This window comes from Sturnira hondurensis, unplaced genomic scaffold (genome assembly GCF_014824575.4).
Source record: "Sturnira hondurensis isolate 20B ecotype Veracruz unplaced genomic scaffold, ASM1482457v3 Scaffold0004136, whole genome shotgun sequence".
NCBI lineage: Eukaryota > Metazoa > Chordata > Mammalia > Chiroptera > Phyllostomidae > Sturnira > Sturnira hondurensis.
Genome location: NW_028076767.1, coordinates 32033556 through 32051410, shown reverse-complemented (window position 1 = coordinate 32051410; position 17855 = coordinate 32033556). Strand labels below are relative to the sequence as shown.

The window sequence follows — 17855 nt, the reverse complement described above, 5'->3', positions numbered from 1 at the left end:
GCTCCAAAGAAGAATGTCTTTCATCTGTTAAACCTGCAGACAAGACAGCTAGGCCTTTGGCAACAGCACAAAAGGCAGTAAAAGTGCACCAGGTTTCATCAGAGAAGGTGTTGGCCAGGACTGTTAGCACTGCCCTGAGTTCCGTCCGTGGAGCAGAATGACCAAGCCTGCGTTGTAAGTTCTGTACAGCTGTGCTGAGGTTGAATGCGGCCCCCATTGGGTGTCAGCACAGCCGAACCACCAGCGAACCAGGCAACACTGAGGGGACCGCTGTGAATTGAGGGCTTCACTGGGCAGCTTTGCCTCAGGTGATGGAGTGAGGAATGAAGTTTCCCCCCCCAATTCGCTGCCACTCTCTCTAGTAAAACACAGTGTTAGGGCTAGACCCACTGTGCTCTTATATGTGACTAGTAGAGCTTTTTGTGCCCTTCCCTCGATAACCACCAAATCCAGGTTGATTTTTATCGTCCCCATTTTGGGGGGAATGGGGGTGTCAGGTTGGAGAGTCACAGGACTGCTGTGGGTCAGTAATAGGTTACGTTCCTTTTTTAAAAAAATATTTTATTGATTTATTTTTAGAGAGAGGGGAAAGGAGGGAGAGAGAAAGGGTAACATCGACGTGTGGCTGCCTCTCACGTGCCCCCAACTGGGGCCCAGCCTGCAACCCAGGCATGTACCCTGACTGGGAGTCCAAGAAGCAATCCTTTGGTTAACGGGGGCCGGGGGGCGGGGGGGGGGGGGGGGGGGGCGGCGCTCAATCCACTGAGCCACACCGGCCAACGCCGGTTATGTCCCTTTTTCAAAAGGGACTACGTCCACATGCTTGGGTTGCGGCCGGGTCCCCAGTTGGGGGCGTGAGGGGTGGGGGCAGCCTATCAACGTGTCTCTAGCACATCGATGGTTTTCCTCCCTCCCTTCCCCTTTCTCTAAAAAGAAGTAAATAAATAAACCTTTTTTGAAAAAGACTCTGTCCGGCAGGTGGCGCTGTTGTGCTGAAAATGGCCCCAGTAATTGGAGCCTTTGAGTCTGTTTCTCCCATCATGTTTCTCCTCTTGGAAGCCTTATATGGTTTCTTCTGGACAATCAGAGGTTTCGGGAATCACCTTTGTATGCGCAGCAGCCTCTGAATGGGCGAGTCCCCTCTGGCCCTTATGGACGTTTACAGTACAAGCCTGGACAATCATCAATACCAGTTATACTTTCAGCCCACTGTACCCTAGTGACAGTACAGCACACGGAATTGGTCCTGAGGACCCACTTACAGCGCCACTTTAACTTCCTTTTCCTACTGAAAAATTCGCTCAAAGCCCATCAGTTGAAATTAGGTGATTTTTAAAAAACCTTATGGGAAAACAAACCAAGGAGTTCAGTGTGTATGGGTCAGGAGCTACGGCAACAGCTACAGATCAAGCTATTCCAGAAGGCGGAGCAGGAGCTCTGAGTAGGGGAGGCTAGCCCCAGGGAAGGGGGGCAGGTGCGGGGAGGGGGCAGCCCGGAGGCTTTTATTTCCTCTTGGCTTCTCGCTTCCGGATTGGCACACCACTGCATTCTCCCCCTCCACCTCCAGCTTCGGCTCAGAGAGAACTCAACCCAAGGCCATCACTCACCCCGCCCCCACCGCATTACTTGGTGCTTTCGGCCACCCCTGCCTGCTGGGTAAGATAGCGACATGGGTACTTGGGTCCTACAGAGCTACAAACATTTGAGGCCTTCACCTCCATGAAAATTCCCGACATTTGCCACTTTTTCTTCAGAGAAGCGGAGGGTGAGATAGTGAGGGGAGAGAGATGGGAAAGCACAGACGGAGAGAATAGGTCTGTGCAAATACGCAAGACTTTTGTTCACTTTGGGTTAGAATGGCCACTTGTAGGGCTCAAGCAAATAAACTGGCAATGTTTTTGGTTTGCGTAAAGCTCTATTTCAAACACCCTGACTAGTACCATTTTATATCAGCTTTCAGTACTCTTTGATTCAGCAGCCACATCCCTATTGCCTCTTGGGTGGGGCTGTAGGGCTTGCTGCCCCATTCTCATGGTATCCTCTCCATTCCTGGCATGGAGGAGTGAGCAGGAACAAAGCAACATTCAGGCGCGTGTTTGCATCTTGCTTCTCACTGCTTGGCCTCGTTAACAGGTAGAACAGTGTGAGACCCTCTCTCTGGCCACTCTTGGCCTGCTGCCCACCATTTGGAAGACTCACTAACATGTGCCAGGGGTCTTTTCATATCTCCTGATCTGAGATGTCCACAGGGTCCTGCCCTCACTGTTCCAGAAAGCACATCTGTCAGAGGCACATCCTCACTGCCAAATTGCCAGGGTCTGGCATTTGAGTTAACCCTGCTGATAAGTGGAATAGTTATTCTCTTACCATTGCATGGCTGCTGGCAAGGATGAGATGCCTGGGTCAGAGACAAAGGACTTTATTATTTATGGCACAGCAAGCAACACAGCATAATGTTTACATTGCCTCCCTTTCCCCCAAGTCCCACAGGGTCAGTGTGGAGGGCCCAGTAGATGCTGCACATGCAGTGGGTCTGTGTTGCTTCTGAGGAACATGGAGTTTGGGGAACCCACCTTTTTATAGCAGGAAATAAGCAAGCTTGCTCTTAGTGCTAGAGGGAGATATTAGTTCATCTCTCAAGGTTGCTAACCACAAATACAAGTCAGAGGAATGGAGTGGGCAAAGAGCAGGTGGGACCTTGCTCTTAGCAAACCCAGCAACAACGTGCAGGGATAGTGAGGGCTCACGGACAGTTGCCTTTCCCAGTACTTCCTACCCCATGACTACTTCTGGTCACGCCTGACTCTTCTTTAAAAGTCCTGTGTCTTAGTCCTGATGCCCAAACTAAATGATAGCAGGGAAAAAAAAAAAAGAAAAGAAGAGAGAAATCCAAACTTTTTTAAGATCACAGATGCAAACTACTTAAACAGGTGTTAGCTGATCAAAAAGACTAGTATACATTCCCTGGCTGGTATGGCTCAGTCACTGAGTGCCAGTCTGTGAACCAAAGGGTAACTGATTTGATTCCCAGCCAGGGTACATGCCTACATTTCAGGCCAGATCCCTAATGGGGGGGCATGTGAGAGGCAACCACACATTGATGTTTTTCTCTCTTTCTCCCTCCCTTCCCCTCTCTCTAAAAATCAGTAAATAAAATCTTTTTTTAAGGAAAGTATTTTTTAAAGATTTTATTTATTTATCTTTAGAGGGGAAGGGAAGGAGAGAGGGAGAGAAATAATATATGGTTGCCTCTCGTGTGTCCCCTGCCGGGAACCGGGAACTGGCCTGCAATCCAGGCACGTGCCCTGACTGGGAATCGAACCGTGATCGTGTGGTTCGCAGGCCTGTGCTCAATCCACTGAGTTACACCAGCCAGGGCTAAAAATCAGTAAATAAAATCTTTTTTAAAAGAGTCCCTCTTTTTTTTAAAAAAAGGAAGGAACAGATATGGCTGGGACTGCTTTTTCTCCCCCTTTCCAGCTGTGAATACAGAAGCAATGTCCGGAGCTGCAGCAGCCATATGGTTAGTATGAGGCACCAAGGACAAGCATCTCAGACAACACACTAAGTTGAAAGAGTGAAAAGTTAGAGAGCGCAGATCTCAAGGGACATCTCCAAACAGCTAAGACAACCCCCAAAACGCCTTACCTTCAGAAGCAAAGGGAAAACCCCCACCAACCCTTACCTTCCTAATGATTTTTCTGTTTATTGCAACAGAACACATTCATAACTGAAGCATACACATGGGCACAGGTGCTTTGGGGGACAAATCCTTCTGTAAGTTTGTTTTTAGGAATGTCATTTGTAAAATGCATGTGACTAGAATTTTATGAATCAGTCTGAAATTTTCCTTTAGTCACACTTACAGGCTTAAAGTAAGTTCTGTCTCCACTAACAGTGCTGCTTAGGGGAGTTAAGGTTTGGGACACACTCTTAAGGAAATCACTCTCAGAGTGAAGAACAAGACCACATGAGAAAAGAACCCCCCCAAAACAAAAACCAATGAGGAGACTTGATTAATGCCAAGTAATTGGGCAGACTAAGATTGATGGAGAAACCAGACACACACACTTTCTCTCGTAGACTGTGTTGTGTTCATTTACACCTCTAGTGCTTGCCATGTGAATGTTCAGCTAGTATTGGTTAAAAGAATTATAAACAGGTAGGCACATTAAGACAGACAGATTCCCCAGTATTGGTTCTCAACTTGTTATTCAATTCAGGTCTTTGTTTGATAAACGTTTTAAAAGAGGGTATCCCAGAAACCCAGAATTATCTTCTGGAGGGTGGGCCCCTTGTAGTACAGGCTTCCCCAGCTAGGTGAGTGTTATAGGAACCCATCTGTATTAGTGTTCCAGTTGGCGTTGTTGTGAGAGGCCACGTTTGGCCTCAGTAAGTTTTTCTGAAGGCTCTTCCAATGCATTTGCACATTTCAGGATGGGTGATTTATGAGTACACCTGCCCACACTGTGTTGGATATTCAGCAGATTTTGACCAAAAACAGCATGGCTCATCCTCTCTCTTCAACAGATCTCACCCCAAGTGACTTTTTTTTATTTCTCCAGATGAAAAAAGTCCTCACAGGGAAACATTTTGCAGATGTGGAAGAGGTGAAGCAAAAAACAGCAGAAGCACTAAAAGGCATCAGAATCCATGAGGGAGAACACTTCCAAGGTGACTGAACATGTTTAAACATGTAAAAATAAATACACAATTTTTAATAAATAAATTCCGGCTTCTGCGGCGGGGGGGGGGGGGGCGTCCTTCCTTGTATAATCCTATGTTCTTCTTTAATATTATTTTGATGTTCCAACATAAATTAAATATGGTGATTGAAAATAAAGCAATAAACAGAGCGGTTCTGTGTTAGCCTCCAAGGAAGGGGGTAAGTACAAAAGGATAAAAGAGATGCACAGGAGTGGGCAAGGGTGTTGGATGGAGCAAGAGAGAACAATTCCGGGTCCTACGACAGACCGGAAGTCAGGGTGCCAGAGCCGCGCAGGCTTGCGTCACTTCCCTCGCGACTTCCGTCGAAGAACATGGCTGCTCTCAGCTGTGCCCGCTGGCTGACCCGAGTAAGGCGGGGAAGAAGGTCGCGCGGGGGGCGGTGTCCGGCGGGCGGCTGGGATTCCGCGGGGTTTTACTTGGCTCACTGCAGAGCTCCGGAGTTTACCTCACACGCTTGTGTGTGCCTGTCGCAGGCCCTGGTCGCCGCCCCGACCCCCGGGGCATGGAGGGGCCTAGGCACCTCCGCCGTGGCGCACGCCACCTCGCGCGTCCAGGTAAGAGGAAGGCCCGCTGGGGTCTTGCCCATTCCCCCCACCCCTCCTCCCCAGCCTCTACCTCCACCCCCCACCCCCCGCCCCGACTCCTACTCCCACTCCAGCTCTAGCTCTGATGGCCCCGGTCGCAGGCCGAGGACGTGAGGGTGGAGGGCGCCTTTCCCGTGACCATGGTGCCAGGAGACGGCGTGGGGCCTGAACTGATGCATGCTGTCAAGGAGGTGTTCAAGGCGAGTGGCCTGGGGGAAGCGGCTGGCTGGGACCATGGGGTGGGTTGGTAAGAACTTACTCGATCATGACTTTGTAATTTTTGGGATCTGTCCCTGAAGGCTGCCTGTGTCCCAGTGGAGTTCCAGGAGCATTACCTGAGCGAGGTGCAGAATATGGCTTCTGAGGAGAAGCTGGAGCAAGTTCTGAGTTCCATGAAAGAAAATAAGGTGGCCCTCATTGGTATGTGTGCCCCCTTGCTGACGTGCCATTTCAAATCAAATGAACAAATGTTCATTAAGCTTTCCTCCTCGCATACTAATTGATTAGTTTCTAAATACAGGTACTGTCTTAAATTATACTGTTTCTTCTGCCCAGAATGCTCTGATGCTCTCTGTCAGAATTCTCTTCACTCTCCGTATTAGTTTCCTAGGGGTATCATAATCAATTACCCCACAACCAGTGCCTTAAAATAACAAAAATTTATTCTTTCACTGTCCTGGAGGCCAGAATTCCAGAATTAAGGTCTTGGCAAGGTTCTCTCTGAAGGCTTTGGGGAGAGACCTTCCTTGGCTCTTCCAGATCCTGGTGGCACCTGGGGGCTCCAGGTGTTTTTTGGCTTGTAGATGCATCACTCCAAGCCATATGAAAACAGGGACACATCTGTCCCTGTTTTCATATGGCTTCCTCCTCTCTGTGCCTGTGCCTTTGCCTTTGTTTCCGCTGCTTGTCTTGTATGAGGGTTTGCCATTGGATTTGGGGCTCACCCTAATCCAGCTTGATTTCATCTCAGGATTTTTAATTATATTTGCAAACAGTATTTCCCTAACTAAGGTCTGGTTTACAGGTTCTGGGGGGTGCGGTATGAACATATCATTTTGGGGGTCACTGTTCCGTCTACTACATTCAACCAAAGATCTGGCTGAAGTGCCAGCTGTTCTGTGACATTTCCTGATATTATTAGAGGGTTTCTGTGTATGTCATTTTAAAAGAATTATGTCCTTTATAGTGCCTGTCTTCCCCATTGCATTGTTTGCCCCTTGGGGACAGGAGTTGTGTGTTGAATTTTTGCCTGATATCTCTAGTCCCATACACATAGTGGATGGAAATCCACATAGTGGATTTAAAAAATCTCAGATAGGTGGACACAGAAACATCAAGAAAGGTCAAAGATCCCCTAGCATTGTTTCTCAACATATTAAACCCAGGCTTTCTGCTAACATGAAAAAATCTTCTGCCCTGGCTGGTGTAGCTCAGTGGATTGAGCATGGGCCTGTGAAGCAAAGGGTCGCTGGTTCGATTCCCAGTCAGGGCACATGCCTGGGTTGCAGGCCAGTTCCCCATTAGGGTACACATGAGAGGCAACCACACATTGATTTTTCTCTCCCACTCTTTCTCCTTCCCTTCCCCTCTCTCTAAAAAGAAATAAATATATTTTAAAAAATCTTCTGTCCTCCTTTTAGGTCATTTTGAGGTTTCAACCTAAATATGGTGACTGAAAATGAAACAGTAGACAAAATGCTTCTGGTTTTAGCTGCGCTGTTCTCCTTCGCCACTTGCCTCTAGAGGAGTTTGAGGGTCACTGGTGGGGAGGGGATTATGGGAGTCTGGGTTACGTGGTGTCACTGGGGGGACTGGACACTGATCTGGGTTCCCTTGGACCTGGCTAGTGCCTGACATTTTCTGCTCCTGCCACTTCGTTTACGCAGGAAAGATTCACACCCCGATGGAATATAAGGGGGAACTAGCCTCCTACGATATGCGGCTGAGGTAGGTGGCAGGGGACCGTGGGTCAGAGGGAGTACTGGGACACCAGGCACAGTGCTCATGGCTCTGCCCGCCCCCAGGCGTAAGCTGGACTTGTTTGCCAATGTGGTCCATGTGAAGTCCCTTCCTGGGTACGTGACTCGACACAACAACCTAGACCTGGTGATCATCCGAGAGCAGACGGAAGGGGAGTACAGCTCTCTGGAGCATGAGGTGATGCCCTAGAAATTGGGGGCGGGGGTGAGGGTGGGAAAGAGGCAGAGCTCCTCCTTCCAGTGTCACTCAGCTGTTTCTCTCTTCTGACCCAGAGCGCAAGGGGCGTGATTGAGTGCTTAAAGATTGTCACTCGAACCAAATCTCAGCGGATTGCAAAGTTCGCCTTCGACTATGCCACTAAGAAGGGGCGGAACAAGGTCACGGCTGTCCACAAGGCCAACATCATGTGAGGGACATGGCTTTGCGTGGGGTAGGTCCCTGTGTATACAGTTCCCTGTACTCTTGACTGAACCTGTTTCCTTTGGCTCGTGGACAGGAAACTTGGGGATGGGTTGTTCCTGCAGTGCTGTGAGGAAGTTGCTGAACTGTACCCCAAAATCAAGTTTGAGACCATGATCATAGACAACTGCTGCATGCAGGTAAGGCCCTTCCCGTGTCTGCATATCGCAGGCTGAGGGAGGGTGGGGGGTGGAATTTATTTCTCTCCTCCATGCACACATTTTCTCCTCCAGCTGGTGCAGAATCCTTACCAGTTTGATGTGCTGGTGATGCCCAATCTCTATGGGAACATTATTGACAATCTGGCTGCCGGCCTGGTCGGGGGAGCTGGTGTGGTACCTGGGGAGAGCTATAGTGCAGAGTATGCGGTTTTTGAGATGGTGAGTGAGGTCACCTCCTCTCTTAGCCCCGTTTGCCCTTTTGACCTCAGGTCCCCTTTTAGCTACCCTCATGCCTCTTCTCAGTGTCCCTAGCCTTCTCTCTCTCTTCCCTGATGCCCTCCCCCGATCTTAGTTTCTGCATAACATCTGCTCCCAGTGACTTGGGCCTGCTCCTCTCTCCACAGGGTGCCCGGCACCCATTTGCCCAGGCAGTAGGCAGGAATATAGCCAACCCCACAGCCATGCTGCTCTCGGCTTCCAACATGCTGAAGCACCTGAAGTAGGTTGTGGTGGCCTGGGGGAGGAGGCTGGGTGTTGTGAGGGGAGCGCGGGTGGGGAAATTGGGGCCAAGGAGGAGGAGGGAGTCTCAGTTTCTTTCTGTCCACATTGACAGTCTAGAATATCACTCCAACATGATTGCAGAGGCGGTGAAGAAGGTGATTAAAGTTGGCAAGGTGAGTTTAGAAAGGTTGTAGGGTTCAAGGCCTCAGCACTGCTCTCTGGGAAACCTGAACTGGGGTCTCCTTTCCCTCTAGGCTCCCAGAACATCTGTCTGATCTTGCCGTCCCTCTCAGGGCTGCTCTTTGTCTCCCTTCTCTTGGCTGTTCATCCTCTTGATCTCTTTTGCCTTTTAGTTCCCATCTGCTTGCTAGTCCCTCTTTCCTGCTCCATCTATTGCAGGGCTGTCAAGCTCATTTTCACGGTGGGGCTGTATCAGTCTCATGGTTGCCTTCAAAGGACCAAATGTAATTTTAGGACTGTGTAAATGTAACTACTCTTTAACTAGGGGCAAGGAGCTCGGGGCTGCCATCGGGTAGAAACAAGGTACTGCGCCGGATAAAACAAGGTCAGCCCGCGGGCCTTGCGTTGCCCCGTGATCTATTGGCACTTTTATGGGCCATCTTAGTGCTAAACTTCAACTCTATCTGGGAGCGCAGAATCGGGGATGGAGCAGAGGGAGATAGCAGGCAGGATGAGGCAGGGGTGTCTGGTCTCCTTCTCCACCCTGGAAGCCCATCCTCCTCATTTGCATTCTCCTGTCATTTTCTTTCCTCCCACTTGGTCTGTCTCCATATTTCCTCAAGGCATCTTCATCCTGTTTCCAGCCTGCATTTCCCATCTTACTTCCTGTTCAGCTTCCCATTCATTCTGTCCAGGCTGTAGCATAGCTTTAATAGTGGCTCTGACCTTCAGAAGTCCACGTTTTTCCAAACCTGGCAGCCTCCTTGTATCTCTGCTGCATGTCTTTTGGCCTTGTCACCCCTTCTGGGACTCCCATTTCCATCACACCGCCCTACCCCCCTTCATAGGCTCTCTTCTCTTCTTCCCCACGGCTGTTGCCTGTGGTGGATGTAGGTGCGGACACGAGACATGGGCGGCTACAGCACCACAACGGACTTCATCAAGTCTGTCATCGGCCACCTGCACCCATATGGGGCCTAGAGCCCTTTATTCCCTCCAACCTCATGAGGACCATACTACTTACACTCCCCTTCTGTACAGTGGACCAGAGAAGAGCCCTTAAACCTCTAGACCATAACCACCCTCTGGGCAGAGCCTAGGTTGTTCCGGGGCTGGCTTCCTTAGGGAACTGTATTGGGTGTGGGGAGGGTCAGGGATGGGTCCAGGCCACAGGGATGATGACACTTCTCCCCTGCAGGTTCGAACTCCTGACATGGGTGGGTACGCCACCTGCCAAGACTACACTGAGGCTGTCATTGATGCCCTTTCCTACCCACATCCACATAAAGGTGTCTAATAAAACATGTACATCAAGTCTTGTGAATTTGTTTTTATTGGGATACAAGGGGTGGGTCACTGGGAGTACTGTCCGTTCTAATCTTCCTGGGAGAGCTTGTGGAGCTTTTTCTTTTTCTTGGAGCTGCTGCTCTTGCTCCCAGCAGCTTCTTCAGGTCCACTGCTGAGTGGCTCCTCTTTGGGAGAAAATTTCCTCTTTTTCTTGGGGATGCTCCTGTTTCCTGCCTCTTCCAGGTCACTAACTGGTTCCTCCTTGGAGAAAGATTTCTTCCTCTTGGAGAGATTCCCACTGCCAATTGTCTCCTCAAGATCACTACTAACCAGCTCCTCCTTGGAAAAAGATCTCTTTTTCTTGGGTTTGGATAAAGAAACAGGTGGGTCTTCCATTCCATTCTCCTGAGGAACCTCCTGGAGCTTTTGCTTTTTCTTCTTTTTGGGTTTTTCACTAGTCTCCTAAAGAGGGAAATGAAACAGGGTTGCCACCCACCCTATGAGCACCCTTCTCCCAGCCACCCCATGGAATTCCAGCAATAAGTATGGCAGAATGCCGTTGATTTGCCCAATGTATCTGGAATGATTTATAACTTAAATAAAAGGGAAAAACCCACCATGCTGGTCACAATAGAGCTGCCACACCGAGTGCCAGAGGAGAGGACAAACCAGACACTACAAAAACCCCAGGGAAGATTTTAACCTAACAGGTTGGAGACTTCCCTGCCCCCACCCCCACTACGAAGAGCTACCACCTCCAGACGCACGGCCAAGGACAGCAGGAATTCACACTGCCCCGGGTTGGGGACTCCTGGGAGGCAGCCGAGGACAGAACACATTTGCCCAAGGAACCGGTGTGTGCTACAACCAGCTCTCTGGGCTCTTGGACAAGTTCTCTCAGCACCTATCTCCTTCCTATAGAATCAAGAGGCAGTTTGAGAGGTTGCAGGTCCTTGTTGCAGTGCAAAGGCCTGGATGGATGCACATCCTTTGTCCTGCTGTTGAAAACTCCTGCAGCCCAGGACCTTCACTTTGGACCGCTCTGCCTACTAACCTCACACTCCTCCGGTGCACTGCTGTTCTCTGAAGATGCGAGGGCAATTGCAGCTAGCCGTTTCTTTTCCTTCTTCAAGCGTTTTCTCTCCTGTTTCTCCAGCTTCCTAGTAATCTCAGCAGCCGCTTCCTCTGCCTGGCCAAAGAAAAGTGCTGAAAAGGTTCTGAAGACCCCTGGCCTTCCCTTCCAGTCCTCTCGAGTTCATTGGATCAGGCTCATTAAATCAGTTTTTCGCCTCCACTCTACAAGGTCAGGCTGAGACAGTTCATCACCTCCAACGCTTGGCTATGGTCTTCCCCATACCCAGCAAAACCCAAACTGACCTGAACCATTGCTTCCTTCATGACCTCCAGATTTTTTCGTGGAATGTCTCCCGTCTCATAGAAGGATAGCCGCTCCTCCACTTGTTCTCGAAGCTTCTCCCCAAATACACTTGTGGGTACCTCTGGATGTGTGTGTGTGGGTAAACAAAGCCTGTCAGCTCCTAAAGGGACAAAGTACTTCACATCCCCAGGGTTTCCTCTGCCCTCAGCTTCACTCAGACCCAAAGTCTCAACACTCACTAGGTGAACTGCTGTTGACGAAAAATGTTACCATCATTGTAGAAGCTGCTAAGGCATTCAGCCTCCCTCTCCCAAATGCCAACTCCCCTAGCCATACCAGAGAAGCAATCAATTCGTGAGGCAATACTGCATTTGTTTGCCAGGTATCGGGAGATGCGCCCTTTGTTCTTGGCAGCTGCTCGGCCAATGAAAGTGGAGTGGAAAATAAGTCCATATTTTGGGGTGTTACCCCTTGTCTTCAAGGCTCTGGGAGAAGAATATTCAGTGGAAAGTTTAAGATCAGAAACTTCAACCCTATTAACCAAGGCAACTCCTCCCCAACCCCCAGTCTCCGGAGTGAGCCTCAGGCTGGGCTGGGTTTCTATCCCACCTCATGCCAACCCACAGCTCCCAGAAGCAGAGGGAAGGCATCCAATGTCGCTGACCTGGAAACTTGGTCCCTTTGCTGGGCCCTGGGAATCACTCAGACACCAGGGCTGGCCATCACCCCCATAGCAGAGGCCTGTATAGGTCAGGATGCCCTGGTCAGCCATCATTGTGATCCCCAAACAAGCAGTGGGCACCAGAAGTGGTACCTGAGTGTGGGCAGGTGCCCTCACTGGTACCTGAACAGGGCCTTTTCAGCCCCAAGGATCTGCACTGTGGATGCTGGATACTTGGCCAGGTTGGTGAGGCTGCCAGCATGAGCAATGAGACGCGCACCTACCTGGAGAATGATTCAAGTAATTAGCCACAGAAACTTGATTCACCAACCCACCAACTGCATAATCCTGCTTCACCCCTCCCCATCAAGTGCATGTGGGGAAAACGTAGTGGGTCAGGAAATACATGGTACCCTTCCTTACTCCCCCAGTTTTGTGTTTCCCATGACGCACCGCTTCCCCAATCAGGGCCGACAGGCTGGGGGCCACTTGGCTCATCTTGGACCGCAGGTAAGTGTGCAAGCTCTGGCGGTACTCTGACAAAGACACCACCCGGCTGGAGAAGCTCTCGATGTTTATCAAGTCAATGGCCGATATGTCCATACCTGAAGGACACACAGGGTATGAATGTGGGAGCCTGAGATATTCAGAGTCCGGCACCTTATCTTGACTGCCAGGTGCTGTACTGACCCATGGAGGCCCGTGAGGCATCCAGAATAGCCTTAGCCTTGGCCCCGTCCATTGTTAGCTCCTCCAGCTTCTCCAACTTTTCTTCATTCAGCTCCCTTCGGTTTCCAATGAACTGAGCAAGGCGGCAGTATGTAGCATTGTCATTGATGATCTTCACCAGCTCGGGAAAGTGATATCCATACCACTCCCTGCAAAGAGCCACAATGACTCCCTGGCCCTGCTGCCACGTCTCAAAGTTACAGCCTCAGCTCTCCACACACCTCCTCAACTGCATGTCCCCCCATTCACAATACAGACCAGGCAAAGGGCCTGGGCTGAGGTGTATATGGGGTGGGTTTACTCTGCCTCCTCTTCCTGTACAGGCAGTGTAAGAACACAGCCTGTGGTAAGCACCGGGAGGCCCAGTCCCACCCCGCCCTTGTTCTCCCCACAGGAGCAAGTTATCACCTCAGGATTTGAAATTAGCTAGCCCACAGGCCACAGACCCTATCCTCGAAGACTGCCCCCGCACTTTACCTGACACGCATGGAGAAAGTATTGATGTCCTTATCCAGCTGGTCCAGGAGGCTAATGGACTGTATAATCATATTGTCCACCCGGTTCACATTGAACTTAACTTTGGCACGAGAGTAACTGTGTCCCAGCCCCAGTTGGGCTTTACAAGCAGACAGATCTGTCAGGCCCTTTACCAAGTTGTGGAAGTGCAGACGAACTCCTGGAGGAGGGAAACACTATGAGTAAGGAAAGACTCTGAGCTTGCTCCTACACCCCCGGGGCACCAAACAAGGACAGCTCCTCAGAAACCACCTTAAGCACCCTAATGTTTTCAGAACCCTCCTAAAAGATGCTAAGAATGGCATGAATATTAGTTAACAATGAGGATCTCACCTCGAAGAATCTCAGCTATCACGCCTCCAGTCTGGCAATTGTACCCTAATTCCTCTTGTATGGCTGCACCAATCTTGGGGTCCCCAACCCCCAAGAGCACTTTCTTCTTTTTGGCTGGCAGGTGAGTCTCCAAGAACAGGCGGAGGTCCTCATGAACAACACCTTGGGACAAAAAACAAAAAAACAAAACAGCTCCCACTAACAGGCTGAAGGATGCTCACATCATATAAGGGATCCTGTCCCTTCAACTGCTGATTATGGCACAGATCAACTGGTCCAGCACAGCATGCTGGGATGGCATGCCTGGACAACCCCTCCCTCAGGCTTTGCTCAGAGACATGGAGACATCAGTGACTGCACTCAGGGGATTGACAGATTCAAGTCATCACTGCAAAGCCTGCATTAACCGCGGGAGAAACAGCACTCAGGTCCAATATAACAAGCATAGAATGTATTATTAAAAGCTTAAAGCATAACCTGGGCACTATGAAAATACGTACCACCCGATTTGCCTCCTGGGGACAATCAGTTTTCTTGTTTTTTATGTATCAACATCCGCTCTTTTCAATAAACTGAACCAAGTAGCACAGAACCACATGTGATTGGGTTTAGCATTGAACCAGTCCCTCCTGCCAGTTTTCATCGACTCACAACTCATTCATTACTTGTGCCCACAAGGTAAGACTGCATAATGGAGTGTGTGCTTTAAATATAACGGCTTATCTTCCTGAAATACGAAGAGGTGGCTGACTCACCTTCAGACACAGAGTTGGCATTTTCCAAGGCAACCTGGGATGAGGCAAAGGGACAAAAGGCCACGAGACGAACAATGTTGTGGAACTTGCCCAGGTTGAGCACGCACTCCTCCACCTAGGGGGCGGGAAAGAGAGTTAAGTGTCTTTCTTCCCTCGCTTTTGCCTCTACAGCGGTTTTCAGCCCCGGGCACACATAACAACAAACGGAACGCTGAGAATGAGCCTGTAATGGGCCCCAAATCTCGGTTCTAATTCGCTGGACGGGAAGCTTCTAAATGATCCTAACACGATTCTAATCACAAACGTAGATAAGGACCCCCTGCTCTGGAGTTTCTGAGTCCATCCAGCGCACACCCCAACGCGTGAGGCCGGCCACGTGGGACCGCGCGATGCATGCTGGGGCCGGTGCGGCCGCCAAGACCACCACTTCCACCCACCTGAGGCTGCAGCAGGCTGATCTCCTCCACCTCCTTCAGCGCCAGCAGCGCGTAGCCGACCGCGTGCTCGAACAGCACGTGCAGCAGCACCTGGAAAGGGAGCCAGGGCACCAGAGTCAGCGCGGTCCCCGCCTTTGCCCGGCCCCACTCCCAGGGCGGGCCCGGCTTCGCCTCCGGCTCCGGCTTCGGTCAGGGCTACGGCCCGAACCCGGGCCCAACTCCGGCTCTGGCCTAGCTCGCACCCCACAACCTCTCCTCACCATGGCGCCCGCTCCTGGCCCAGCTCGCAATGCGGCTAGCGGGCTCTGGCGCGCGGAACCTGACACCGGAGGCCACGCCCTCCGCGCCGTCGGCCAATCAGAGGTCGGGGACGAAACCTTTCTCAGCCTCCGGAAGGGTCTGCGGCGTGGTATCGCCCAGCCGGCTGAGGGGGTGGTGCGAGCGCCAGCGGGCCGACCTTTTCCGGTCTCTGCTGCGGCGCCCGCCGGTCTGGTTGCTGGGACGCGCCGGCCGGGGCCGTGTCCTACTGGCAGCAGGACGGTTTGGGAAAATGCTTTTCTGAGAAATAGTTCAGGTCTTCATGTTCTCATCATATAAATTACGGGCCAGAGAGTTGGGTGAAAACCGGCCGGGAGGACCTGCGCGGGCTGAGGCGACCATCCCCTGGCAGGAAATGGGTGTCGAGCCCGCGTTCCGCAGCGCGGGTGGCGTCGGGCTCCTGCATCCTAACCCCGCCCCTAGGGCCCCTCCGTCCCCGCCTCCCACTAGGGGCCGACCCTCCCAGGAGTGCGGGGCTGTGCGCCCTTTCCTCTTTGCTACGGAAGTGTGGCCTGGAGCGAGCTTGCGCAGACCCTGAGCAAACGTCACTCCTGGTGGATGGTTTTGCGCTTTCAAATTGTATTTTATGTATTTCCTAAAATGAGGGTGGCAGGCGATAAAGTAGGAAAGAAAGACGACCCCACCTTTTCCTGGGTAGGGTGCTCCCTCCCCTTGAGCTCCTTTTGCGGGAACACGTGTTGCTTGCCTAGTTGAAGAACCCTTAAATATTAACCCCCAGTTAGCTCCGGGAGAATAGGAGCTGCTGCCACGTGTACGAGGGTGGCTTTTGGACACTCGGGCGACTTTTGAGTTACCTTTGCTTTAGTAGTTGATATTAAGACTTGGTTATCCTAAAGTAATATATATGCCGGTAAATTTTTAAAAAGTAATTTTAAGGTCTTAAAGTAACATAAGTTTAATATATTTTATTTTCTTCTTAAGCAGTTCTGTTACTTGACAAAACCCAAGTACTGAGAGCTCAGTCCTAAAGCCTATTATATTAAACTTAAAAATATGGTTGGTAAATCTTAAAATTTCATAATCCCAGTATTGCTTGCGAACGTTTTGGTACATATATCCACTTACAGTCACAAGTCTAAATCAGTTATTCCATTTCATATTTTAAAATAGAATTGCAAAATTAATTGATAATGTTAAATTCTCTTAAACGTTAAAAATACCAGATTAAATACATGGTTTTCAAAGTGTAATGGAGAATATTAATGCTATGACTTTGATTGAGTTCATTACTTTCATACTAAATTCTAACTATTCCCAGGGTTACAGGTGCTTATCTGCTAAGGTAGGGATTTTCAAAGAAGTCAGAATCTATGAATGGATTGCAGAATTAGTTCAGAAATAAGATGAAAGAGAATAGGAAATAATAGTATGTCACATAGAGTTAGGAATAATAACCTGTAATACTTAGCTACATACATGTTATGCTTATATGCTTATATATGTAACACACATGTGGAAGTACATTTATACACAAATATGTATGTGTGTATATATATTAATTTGTTTTTGTGCATTAAATACAAAAAGCCTGACAGTTTCTGAGCTAAAAGCTACCCACAGTCATATTTTGGACAGATGAATCTGCACCTGAGTCTGAAAGTATGCGAGCCAGGAGCACCGATGTCCAAGGGAAGGAGAAGATGGATGTCTCAGCTCAAGCAGAGAGGGAACTACAGTCATCTCTCGGTACTCATTGGCTTCAGAACTTGTCAAACCCTGTACTCATCACATTTTGACAAGAAAAAAATGTTTCAGCACTCAGCACTCGCTCAAGACTCATTGCACTTGCTATAGAATTCGTATGAGTTACAGTGCAAGAGAAACTGCTTCATTGTTTGGTACTGGTTGGTTTTGACACTTGTCACAAGTTGCGGAATGAATTAATGACGACAAGTACTGATGTACCACTATGATTTGCTCTTCTTTCACCTTTTGTTCCGTTCTGGCACTTGAAATGCCATCCACATTTGGGAGGGCCAGTTCGCCAGTTCAGTGCCTGTTGCATGCTAGGTATCTTTCTAGATTCAGGATATATTAGTAAGCAAACCAAGTTAGTGCCATCATGGAATTTACATTCTACAGGGAGACTGGAAATCAAGTAAATATGTTGATAAGTATTAAGAAATATTGCATTGTTTTGTAGAGGCCTTTGGGGAAGAGGTAACATTTGGGCAGAGATCTTAAGGGAGTAAGCAATGCAGAAATCTGGGAGAAAAAATGAAAACATAACCTTTGACCTCCAACTTCAGAGACTTTGTATGGGAGAATGCACACAACCGAGTGCCGACATGCAATAGTATAGGAGACTGGCCAGAAGACTGTTTGGAGGGGCCAGTGCTCCTGAGGAAGGGGTTTCAGGTGTATTTATTTGTCCATTTATTGATTCTAGAGAGAGGAAGGGAGAGAGAGAGAAACGTCAATATGCTGTTTCACTTATTTATGCATTCATTGCTTGATTACTGTATGTGCCCTGACTGAGGATTGAACCTGCAGCCTTGGCATATTGGGATGTCTTCAACTCTAACCAACTGAGCTGTCTGGCCAGGGCTTTAGGTATTTATAGAAGAATGTTTAGGTCCTTAAGAGGTGAAGAAGGGAGAGTGGAAGCAAAAGTTTGAAATGGGAGAAGAACCTGCTAGAGGTGGAAGTTTCATCCTGGGCAATAGTTGGGCAAAGACTGAAGGGCCTAGCATACAGGTAGCAAACAAGGCCCACGGGCTGAATCCGGCCCTCCACCTTGTTTTATCTGACCTGGCACCTTGTTTCTACCCGCTGGCAGCGCCGAGCTCCTTGCCCCTAGTTAAGGAGTAGTTACATTTATACAGTT

The 17855-nt window shown here is 49.6% G+C and overlaps 2 protein-coding genes and 5 non-coding genes across 11 annotated transcripts; 1 reads left to right on the top strand and 6 right to left on the bottom strand.

Moving 5' to 3' along the window:
- Positions 1 to 4995: 4995 nt before the first annotated feature.
- IDH3B (isocitrate dehydrogenase (NAD(+)) 3 non-catalytic subunit beta) lies at positions 4996 to 9912 on the top strand. Of its 5 annotated transcripts, XR_005066152.1 has the most exons (13): positions 4996 to 5075; positions 5202 to 5282; positions 5408 to 5512; positions 5612 to 5732; positions 7199 to 7259; positions 7337 to 7469; positions 7565 to 7698; positions 7789 to 7891; positions 7985 to 8131; positions 8317 to 8411; positions 8526 to 8586; positions 9488 to 9693; positions 9792 to 9884. XR_005066152.1 is itself a non-coding variant. In XM_037044309.1 (12 exons), exons 1-12 carry the CDS (start codon positions 5040 to 5042, stop codon positions 9888 to 9890), a joined length of 1170 nt encoding a protein of 389 aa, XP_036900204.1. In that variant the 5' UTR covers positions 4996 to 5039; the 3' UTR covers positions 9891 to 9912. The 5 variants fall into 5 exon arrangements, 4 of the variants coding, with proteins under 4 accessions (XP_036900204.1, XP_036900203.1, XP_036900206.1 ...); XM_037044309.1 differs by lacking the exon at positions 9488 to 9693 and having other exon boundaries at positions 5414 to 5512; positions 9792 to 9912; XM_037044308.1 differs by lacking the exon at positions 9488 to 9693 and having other exon boundaries at positions 9792 to 9912.
- On the bottom strand, positions 9909 to 15267 carry NOP56 (NOP56 ribonucleoprotein). Its single transcript, XM_037044307.1, has 12 exons — positions 14950 to 15267; positions 14690 to 14779; positions 14253 to 14367; positions 13498 to 13659; positions 13126 to 13324; positions 12610 to 12797; positions 12373 to 12524; positions 12103 to 12203; positions 11595 to 11743; positions 11258 to 11379; positions 10935 to 11069; positions 9909 to 10342 (listed from the first exon to the last, which is right to left on the bottom strand). Exons 1-12 carry the CDS (start codon positions 14950 to 14952, stop codon positions 9968 to 9970), a joined length of 1791 nt encoding a protein of 596 aa, XP_036900202.1. The 5' UTR covers positions 14953 to 15267; the 3' UTR covers positions 9909 to 9967.
- Positions 11141 to 11211, bottom strand: LOC118986034 (small nucleolar RNA SNORD57). Its single transcript, XR_005066270.1, has one exon. It is a non-coding gene; the product is annotated as a small nucleolar RNA SNORD57 (small nucleolar RNA).
- Positions 11469 to 11539, bottom strand: LOC118986035 (small nucleolar RNA SNORD56). Its single transcript, XR_005066271.1, has one exon. It is a non-coding gene; the product is annotated as a small nucleolar RNA SNORD56 (small nucleolar RNA).
- On the bottom strand, positions 11955 to 12040 carry LOC118986058 (small nucleolar RNA SNORD86). The gene has a single exon (XR_005066291.1). It is a non-coding gene; the product is annotated as a small nucleolar RNA SNORD86 (small nucleolar RNA).
- LOC118986046 (small nucleolar RNA SNORA51) lies at positions 12880 to 13011 on the bottom strand. Its single transcript, XR_005066281.1, has one exon. It is a non-coding gene; the product is annotated as a small nucleolar RNA SNORA51 (small nucleolar RNA).
- On the bottom strand, positions 13824 to 13891 carry LOC118986059 (small nucleolar RNA SNORD110). Its single transcript, XR_005066292.1, has one exon. It is a non-coding gene; the product is annotated as a small nucleolar RNA SNORD110 (small nucleolar RNA).
- Positions 15268 to 17855: the final 2588 nt, after the last annotated feature.

Coding starts and splice junctions, on each gene's coding strand:
- NOP56 (XM_037044307.1), bottom strand. Junction 12,525..12,609: donor TGCCTCACGGGCCTCCATGG/GTCAGTACAGCA, acceptor TGTGTCCTTCAG/GTATGGACATATCGGCCATT. Junction 11,070..11,257: donor TGAAGGAAGCAATGGTTCAG/GTCAGTTTGGGT, acceptor TTCTTTGGCCAG/GCAGAGGAAGCGGCTGCTGA.
- IDH3B (XM_037044308.1), top strand. CDS start 5,040: ATGGCTGCTCTCAGCTGTGCCCGCTGGCTGACCCGA. Junction 7,260..7,336: donor TCCTACGATATGCGGCTGAG/GTAGGTGGCAGG, acceptor GCCCGCCCCCAG/GCGTAAGCTGGACTTGTTTG. Junction 7,699..7,788: donor GTCCACAAGGCCAACATCAT/GTGAGGGACATG, acceptor GCTCGTGGACAG/GAAACTTGGGGATGGGTTGT.